General features: G+C 37.0%; 1 protein-coding gene across 5 annotated transcripts in view; it reads right to left on the bottom strand.

Annotated features, from left to right (window-relative positions):
• Positions 1-1,263: 1,263 nt before the first annotated feature.
• Positions 1,264-10,146, bottom strand: part of card14 (caspase recruitment domain family, member 14) — a 94,937-nt gene continuing 86,054 nt past the window's right edge. For all 5 annotated transcript variants that reach the window (XM_072558617.1, XM_072558618.1, XM_072558615.1 and 2 more), the window contains exons 19-21: positions 9,705-9,829; positions 7,562-7,677; positions 1,264-2,980 (exon numbers count right to left, since the gene is read on the bottom strand). In XM_072558617.1, the coding sequence (XP_072414718.1) occupies positions 2,779-2,980; positions 7,562-7,677; positions 9,705-9,829 (443 nt within the window). In that variant the 3' untranslated portion in view covers positions 1,264-2,778. The remainder of the gene's footprint in view (positions 2,981-7,561; positions 7,678-9,704; positions 9,830-10,146) is intronic.

Here is a 10,146-nt window from a genome sequence, read left to right as displayed (position 1 = left end):
GAATGTAAGTCTACTTAAAAAGATCCCATAGTGTTGATAGAGGATTGGCGAATGAATAGATTACAGAAAGTTTGGGTAAGGAGGACATTTTCAGAATGGCTATGTGTAAATCGTGGAACGCCCACAGAATTCAGTGCTGGGATTACAATTTACAAATATATATGAAAGACTTAAATAAGGAAAACTGCACTTACTATCACCAAATTTGCATAGATACTTATTGAAAATCTAATGGGAGACAAAGACAGAAATTCAAGAAAGAAAAATCTAGAGTTGGAATGCCATAAAAGGGAGCTGGAAATTGGAAGCAATGTAGTATATAATAATAAAAGTGAAAGGAGGAGGAAGCACCAAAATAGTCATTTTTATAGAAGAGGAGGATGGCAGAGAGAAGCAAAATTCAGACTGTGTTCGACGTACTAGTTGAAAAGTCAGGCAGAGCTAGTTCTATATAGGCTCACGTTTTGCCTAGAGAAACTCAGTGGAATTAAAGAGATTTCTGAAATTGGAAAGAAACACAGGTGGAGGTGAGTGGACATTTGTTGGTCTGGGTACAGGTCAAAGGAAAAGGTGAGAATCTAGAAAACCTACATGTGACAAATAGAAGTAGAAATGGTTGATTTTTAATCCAGTTTATCTTGTAATTGTAGTAAGTTTTTACCTGCTCCTTTGACCAGGTTGTTTATTTAATAATTTACAAATTGGACTCCAATGATACAGCGATAGCCTCTTATTTTACTAAGATGTCCCGATCAGGAAAGCCCTGTATCCCTATTGCTAAAAGTAATTAGAATAAGAGGAATCCTGAAAGGATCAGTCTTTTTCAATTTTTATCAACCCGGGATAGGAAATGCTACTCGTGCCTCACAAGGACGGTTTTAGATACCCTGGGTCTTGTGTACCAGCTCTACGTTTACAGCTACTTGCCAACACTTTCCATCTGCTTGCAATTTTTAATACATATTTCCAAGCCCAGTCTTTATGTACAATTTTTCATGTACATATTTCAATATAATGAAAGATAAATAGAAACAGAGTTAACTATGAACAGGGATGACTATTTGGTTTTTGAAATATGGCCTAACAACAATATTTTTTGTATGTAAAGGAGACAAGTTAGTTTACTTAAATTATTTAACTGACAGAAATTGGATAATGCATCTATGAGATACAAAAATATTTATCACTGTTATTAGGGATGTCCATTATTCAATTTATATATTTAAACAATTTCAAGATGTTAAATATTTGATCTTTTGGAAACAATTGGATGATGATTTATAATGATACATCTTAGATAACAGTTCATTCAGTTCTCACCTTCAAATATTTACAGTATTGTTCACAATATCACAGTGGGTCAAGCAAATCTAACGCGTCACTTGAAACATCTCGAGTATTTAAATAATATAATGACTGTTTCATACAAAAGAAAATGGACTCCTGCAGAGTTTTTAGTGCATGCAAGCATGCAGCTGTCTAAAAAGCAAACATTTTAAATAGATATTGTACATATAAATAAATACACAACGTTCCAATTAATAGTGAAACAACAGATGGCAGCATAAGTATTTGGCAATAAGTAATATTATTAAGACAAATACTAAAGTGGCTCGCACTTGTGATGCACAAAGCTAATTCATATAACCAAATTGCTACTGCATGCATTCACAGGTGTCAAATTGTTTTATCATTGCAACTGTATCCCATTGACAACTTTTGTTTCTATAAATCTTCCTTAAACATGGAAAACAAATCTTAAGACTTCACAACATATGGAAAAAAGGAATGATGTTTCAGTTTTTTTTAAATTACTATTTTTTGAGATGTGGGTGCCACTGATCAGGGCAATATTTGTGGTAATTGTAGTAAGTTTTAACCTGCTCCTTTGACCAGGTTGTTTATTTAATAACTTACAAATTGGAGTCCAATGATACAGCGATAGCCTCTTATTTTACTAAGATGTCCCGATAGGAAAGCCCTGTATCCCTATTGCTAAAAGTAATTAGAATAAGAGGAATCCTGAAAGGATCAGTCTTTTTCAATTTTTATCAACCCTGGATAGGAAATGCTACTCTTGCCTCACAAGGACGGTTTTAGATATCCTGGGCCTTGTGCACCAGCACTAAGCTTATAGCTACTTGCCAACACTTTCCATCTGCTTGCAATTTTTAATGCATATTACCAAGCTCCTTCATTTCCCTTTAGAAAATGATTGTGAGCTGCCTTCTTGCAGCCCGTTTGCTAAGTGCAATAAAATATCCTATGTAATAGTTTTACAAAAATATCTTTCTATAACTTTAATCATTATTGTAGAAATTAATTGGAAATATTCCCACCACCACAACTGCTTGTTTCTATATAAATATTCAAACATTTTGAGTAGACTGCTTTTATTCAAATAAATTGTTTCTTAGTCAGCACTCACAGAATAACTGTACCCCACAAATGAAGTAAGTGCTTTTATTTTTGTTCGATACCCAATAAGAGTGTTCCTCTTTTTTTTCTCTCAAAGCTACTATGATTCCCAACCAGTCGGAGAGAGGGAATGGCAGGAGCTGCACAAAGAAAGCACACTCAAAAATATGCAAATAGATTATTGATTTTTATATTTAATAGAAACATGTGTTTCCAGTGGTATGCATGAAAATTTAACAAAATCCTTTTCTGAAAGCATACCAAAGATAATTTATTTCTATACCCATGTATAGAAGGGATAGTTCACTCGCTACTTAATAACCCTTCAGCATGCTTGCGCCCAATCCTTGGACAAACACATTAGAGTGGGTCTTCAATCCAGACAATTTTCTTTTGTTCATCCTTTACTGCAGCTTTGACTAAGTTGACAAGTGAATCAAGATCACTCCAGCCATCGGCAATGCTGTTGTACAGGCATGGCAATGTGTCTAAGCAAGACTCTTCCCTTCGAGAACACTGCAATAGCAAATCCTCTGTCACTCCATATTTCTGCAAGATCTTCCTAAACAAATCAAGAATACATCAATGTATCTTTTGTCACAACAGAACTGAATCCTGAAAGATGAAGAAACTGCATAAAAACCTCAAATCTCAGTCACAAAGGATGTAATGACATAAGTCAAAGTGGTTGCCCTGGACAGTATCAAATAAATAGTACTGTTATGAATTGGGAGTCTGGTTTGGAGTACAATCATATTAATTCAATGTTTTAAATATGAAAACAATTCCAAGACATTTCATTATGGAAATTGATGTGGGGCAAATGTTAAACCATAGATGAGGGATTAGGATTAGTGTTGAGTATATTTATAATAGTGGAGAGAGATGTAGATTAGAAAGATGAACGTTCTAGATGAATGGGATTTAGTACAGGACAGAAAATGAGCAACTGGAATTTATGGAGGGGACAAACCTACTCAACCACTTGCTCGTGCTCCTCCATTGCAGATGTCAGTGCCACGCAGGGTCAGTTCACTTAATGTGATATCAAAATGTGGCTCAGTGTGCAGACCCTGTGAACAGTACAGCCTGTCGCAACATCTTGGCACACCAAGAGCCAGCTATATACCTAACCAACATGTTTCCATGTAATTGTAAAACTTGCCATCTACCTGAAAATGTAATATTACTGAAGAATATTTCTTGTTCAATAGTGTTGATGGGCTGCATGGTTTCCACATATTTGTGTGCAACCAGCTTGAGGTGCTGAATGAGTTCCTCTTTAACTGTGGAAATGTGCATTGCCTGGCAGTGCTTTTACATGGATGACCAGTTTGTAAAGCACAGTGATGCCAACAGTGAGAGTTCAATTCCCATATTCGTTGAGGTTACAATGAAGGACTTTCCTTGTAAACCTCTCCCCGGAAGCATGGTGAGTCTTAAGTTAAACCACCAACAGTCATCTCTCTCTATTGAGAGAGAAGCCTATGGTGACTTTACCTATACTGAAGTCTGTTCTACGCACAAGACTCCTGTAAAAAAAAATCTAGTCTGATTAATTATCACCCATTCATCAGCAAATTTGTGTAAGTAGTTGTAAACTGTATCCCTTATCGTTCTTTATTCTGGCGAAAAAAAAGGACAAGAGAGGATTTCTAGTATACCGAAGCATAAGCAATGATTCCTGATGAAGGGCTTAGGCCCGAAATGTCGACTCTTCTGCACCTCGGATGCTGCCTGACCTGCATTGCTTTTCCAGTGCCATACTTTTCTCCTCTGACTCTACAGATCTTTAGTCCTCACTTTCTCCCATATGTGATCATTGTCACGCTTTGAAGCAGTAACAAGATTGTAATGATTTCATACAAGCAAGGATGTAGATTGGCACCAGGGATTATATCATTAGATTAGATTCCCTCCAGTGTGGAAACAGGCCCTTCGGCCTAACCAGTACACACCGACTCTCCGAAGAGTAACCTACCCAGACCCATTTCCCTCTGACTAATGCACCTAACCCATGGCAATTTACCATGGCTTATCACCTGACCTGCACCTCTTTGGACAGTGGGAGGAAACTGGAGTAAACCAACACAGACACTGGGAGAATGTGCAAACTCCACAAAGACAGTCGCCTGAGGTTGGAATTGAGCCTGGGAGCCTAGTGCTGTGAGGCAGCAGTGCTAATCACTGAGCCACCATGCTGTAATGCCCTAGAATTTTAAATCTTTCCCAGAACTATCTTTTTGACCAGAATTTCAGATACTTCTTGAAACCCTTCCACCATCATCAATTACCTTGGTCAACTAACAGTGTAATTAGTCTTTAATAAGTTACAGAGTAAATTAATTAAATATCAAACATTTAATGAACGTCTTAACTTACAATGCTATTGGAACATTCCAGCAGGTGCCTTCTCATCAACTAGAGGTTATTCTGGGCTGCAAAACTTTGCATGCCCAAAAGATTTTTCATTCAATATAAATTTACTAAAATCAAAAGACTTGTACACAAATTGCATGTATGTAAATAAACTTGCCTGTACAAATGTGGCTCCTTTATTTGCAATTTCCCTGTCAAAAGATTTAAAGCAGCTGATGAATAGGGAACTTTAGAGATCTGGCTATTGGCAAACAAGAGGAAAGGTTGCAACTAATCAAGAAGAAACCATAATAAAAGATCATATCTGTTCCTTCCTTACATCTGCACTCGGTGTCATTTGAAAAACAAAAAAATGGGTGTGCACAAAGTTGCAGTGTATTTGATGTGCATACAGACTCAGGAAATGACATTTGCTCACACATGGTAACTTTTTGTAACTTTTTGGTTGTGAAGCCACAGTTGAGAATTGTTAAAGGAAGTAATCATGCTGTATGCAGTTGTCAGCAATATTTAATGTTAGTGCACTCTGGTTGGCACAATTTGCATCAGGACAATGACTTCTGACAATCTTACAGAAAGTTAAAGTCCAACTCAGTTCCAAGGAAAAGTCATATGGGACTCCAGATATCTTGACTTTGTTTAGGTCTCGAGAGACCGTCATGACTAAGTTCATTCAAGGATGCTCTAATGCACCTGTCGAATGATTGGCTTCCTAACAGGAACAAAAGTATTCACATAGTTCAAGTGTTCTCAAAATTTCTACATCCCTTTTGAAATATGTTTCCTGGTTATTGCATTAGCATGATAGCATATAAAAAAAATGAGTTTGTCCTGACCATTTTTAATTGATTCATAAATTATTGTTTTTCTTAAAGGATAAGTATTTTTCTTAAAGGTGTAAAATTTGATACATTACTGATGAATGAGATGTTAAAGGACATATTTAATTATTTGTGAAAATGTTTAGTGGGTATGAATATAAGAATTTTTAAGTAGAATACTTGCCCATTTCATATGGTAGGAAAGCAATTTTCTCCCAGTTATACTGATGAAACGGATTTTCATGAATTGGTTACAATAAAGGAACGAGAGTCAGCAGTTCAGTGATAGGGAGCCTCTGTAGTGATGTATCTGTCCTGTTATCTGAATTAACCAGGCGCTAATAAGAAAGTGCCTTCTCTACAGCTTCCACATCTGCATGTTACATTCAAATGCCCTAATTTGCATTGAGTCAAATGTAAATGAATGGATTATTTTGAAAACTTTCCTACAATATAAATTTACATATATCTGTGTTACATACAGTGTCGTTGCCCATAACTGGAACCTCTCATGCTGTATGTATGTTAAAAAACTGCTTACTGAAGCAGGTGTTGTTGTACAAATCATTCCTTTAAAATATGGGGCAGTCCCTCAATCAGATGCCCTTTCTTCTAACAGCATATGAGAAAAAACTTGTGTGCATTGCTATAAAGTCAGAGACTGACTGCTCAAGCCTTTCCAGGTAGACTTGATTATTTCTGATGAAGGACTTTTGCCCGAAACGTTGATTTTTCTGCTCCTTGGATGCTGCCTGACCTGCTGTGCTTTTCCAGCACCACTCTAATTCAGACTTGATTATTTGTCAGAGAAAAGCTACTTTGCATTTCTGAGTAGAGGTTGAAATCATTTGTTCTACTAATGATACCTGTCCCCAGAAGTGCAATGACCAATTTTTGAAAACAAAAATTGCTGGAGATCACTAGAGGATCAGGCAGCATCTATGGAGAGAAAGCAAGCTAATGTTTCAAGTCAACATGTCTCTTTATCAGAACTGAATTGGAGTGCTGTGGTAGAAAGAGTGTTGATAATTCAGATTAAGTGATTGGAATGTGAGAATGATGGTACAATGATGTGTCTAACTGCCAGACTGGAAAGAGCAGACAGTCCCACTGGAGTGGGGAGAGGGGAGAGAGGACACAATCACAGAGAATGTAACAGGCAAAGCTAAAAGAAAGGAAAGGAATGGGTTCACAATATTGTTGAACTCAATATTGAGCCCAGAACATTGTAAAGCACCTAGTTTGAAGATGAGATGTTGCTCCTCCAGTTTCCTCTGTAATTTGTTGGAGCATTGCAGCATGCTAAGGCCAGACGTGAGCATGCAAGCAGGACGCTGTCTTAAAATGACCGGCTACAGAAAGGTCAGGGTCATGCTTGCGCATGGACCAGAGGTGTTCTGCAAAGTGGTCACTCAGTCTGCATTTGATTTCTCCAGTACAGACTAGGCCACATTGGATGCAGTGAACACAATACACAATACAGGTGAAATGCTGCTTCACCTGGAAAGGCCCCTGGAATGTGAACAGGGAGGAGGTGAAGGGGCAGCTGTTGCACCTTCTGCAGGTATATGGGAAGATGCTGTGGGAAGGTAGGGTGATGGTGGTCAAGGAATGGACTAGAGTGTCCCAAAGGGAATGATCCCTGTGAAGTGCAGATGGGGGAGTGAAGGGAAGATGTGTTTGGTGGTGGCATTTTGCTGCAGTTGTCTGAAATGGTGGAGAATGATCCTTTGAATGTGGAGACTAGTGGGATGAAAAGTGAGAACTATGGAAATCTGATCACACAGTTGTGAGTGATGGGAAGGAGCAAGAGCAGAAACACAGGTGATAGGTCAAATGCATTTGAGGACCCTGTCAACCACAGTTAAGGAAGAAGGAACCCATGACAGCAGCACTGTTTTGGAAGGTGGCATCATCCGATCAGATACAACAGTTTGACTTACTTAATTTTCTTGATGTTTTTCTCATAGAGATGGATGACGATGACAATGGGGTAGATTTCCACCTTATGTAATCGCTTCACACAATCCAGCCCAAGTTCCAATATGCAATGGGCATTCTGTAATTAAACATTACAAAAGCCAAAATATTCTTTTGAATTTTATTTTCAATCAATTAATTTTTACAGAAATAGAAAAGTAGCTATGGAATTATGTAGAATATGCTTTATATGAAAATTATTATTTCAGATTTAAAACTGATTGATTAATTCAAATCACAATTAGCTCAGCAACAAATGTGATTAGACCTTAGGAGTGCATACCCAATAACTCAGCTAGTAAAACAGCAAGTAGCAAAGCTTAACTGACTCAGAAGATCCCAGGTAAAACCTCTGGTCCAAGCTGAATTAAGTGATTTTACTGGAAGCAATGGTAGGCACTTCACAATTCACCTAATTCCCCTGCTTTGTGGTAATAAACCTGGTCGCTGTTTCCATTCCTGAACATAATCCAATAACCTCGGAAGGAAATATAGATTTGTTGTTGTCAATTTAAAATGGAAATAAGCTTGGTCACTCTCCAAGGTCACTGCCAATGTTTCTTAATGAGAAACATCTATTTTGTTGAGGCACTGGATAGGTGGGTGCGGAGAGGGTTGGATGGGTTGTTCGATATATCTATTAAACTCTATTCTTGAATGAAGAGAAACTTCTTTTTTGAGTGGAAGCCAAGTGACATGGAAAAAGATGATAAATATCACAAATGAAAGAGAACAAATATATAAACAAAAATGAAATTAGAAATGCAATACAAAACCTTCCACGTTAATTCAATGGTAAGAACACTGTCTACAGGTGAACTGAGCCATATGAATAGAGAAAGTCTCCTTTTTATCTTTGATTATTTGAGAGTTGTAACCTTTATTTGCTACCAGTATCATGAGATTGGGAAGAGAAACATACATTTTCCACTTTTAGTCATCCAATAATATTTCCTTAGCTTTTCACCTTCTTCGATGTTGGTTTGAAGTTAAATAAAATTTAAGTAGGTGTGTTTTTCTTCCTTGCAAGATTAAATATGTGTGGTGGAGTTCATGCCAGTTGGAGAGTGTGTTATTTATTGATGTTTGATGGCTTGATGTGATAAATGTGTGTTGCTTATCCTATTGTTTCGTTTGTTCTTAAAAAAGGAATAGATAAAACGTGTAAGTATACAATTATCAAGTCGATTCATATAATTAAACAAATCTGGTGTTATTTGTGGTAGAAAATCGTAAATTCAGTCTCATTTTGTGACACTTATATTTGTCTTCCAAAATTCAGTAAAGTTTGTTAATTTGTTTACTAATTCACTCGACTGAAAGCACAAAAGCAATGGAAAACATGAGAATAGGAAAATGAAATAAAGAATAAAAATAGGGAAGTCTTGCTGAAACTATACCAGGCACAATACATAGAATACTGTGAACAGTTTTGACCTAAAGAAAGATATACTGGAATTGGACGCAGTCCAGAGAAGGTTCACTAGGTTGATCCCAAGGATGGAAGGTTTCTCTTAAGAGGAGAGTTTGAATAATTTGAGCCCGTACACAATGGAATTTATAAGTGTGAGAGGAGACCTTAATGAAACATATAAGATTCTTAGGGGCTTGATAGGGTAGATACGAACAGTTGTTTTCTCTTGTGGAAGAGTCTAAGTCTAGAGGGCATAATCACAGAGTAAGGGATCACCAAGTTAGGATAGAGAGGAGGAGGAATTTCTTCTCTCAGAGAATAACGTATCTGTGGAATTCTTTACCACTGAGGGTTGTAGAGGTTGGCTTGGTAGGTATACTCATTGCTTAGATAGACAGATTTGATGTATCAGTAAGATAATCAAGGGCTATGGGGAAAAGGCAGGAAAGGGGAGTTGAGGATTATCAGATCAGCCATGATCTCATTGAATGGCAAAGCAAACTTGGGCCAAATGACCTACTTTTATTCCTATGCCTAGTGGTCATTCTTTCCCATCTATTGATATTAAAAGTGGATAAAGATGAACTATGGATAAAAGTGGCTATAAAGGGCAAGGACTACAATGGGAGAGCAAGAAGTGTACACAAATATCCAAAACCCAAATCAGTCATAAGAGAAAGCACCAATATTACCTTAGCAACTACAGCCTCTACAGCTGTCCGTGTGTAACAGGAGCGAAGTAGATTCTGTACTTCAGTCACACCCAAAATATCTCCTTTTCTGTCTTTTGCAGCATACTCTGTACTATTCAAGCACTCTAAAACAAATTACAAGTCTAATTCAGTGTATTTGAAATATTATGAACAATACATGCAACTTACAAATTAAAGAAGTCTCTACTATGTATATTTTTATAAACAAGTATTAACATGTTTTGTCGTGTGCTCTGCAGACATGATACAGTTAATTCTGGATTAACATGATAGTTCCCCATTAAGTAAAACTGCGTAATTCAAAACATATATTCCTTTGGACGCCTATGTGATTCAGGTTACATTCTCAGAACATTAACCAAATACAGAATACAAGCACAAAGTTAATATAAAATGCCAAAATAAACATGAAAATATTTAA

Source organism: Chiloscyllium punctatum, chromosome 39, assembly GCF_047496795.1.
Source record: "Chiloscyllium punctatum isolate Juve2018m chromosome 39, sChiPun1.3, whole genome shotgun sequence".
In the NCBI taxonomy this organism is placed as follows: Eukaryota; Metazoa; Chordata; class Chondrichthyes; order Orectolobiformes; family Hemiscylliidae; genus Chiloscyllium; species Chiloscyllium punctatum.
Note: the sequence above shows the minus strand (reverse complement) of the source record. Positions and strands in the feature narration are given on the sequence as shown.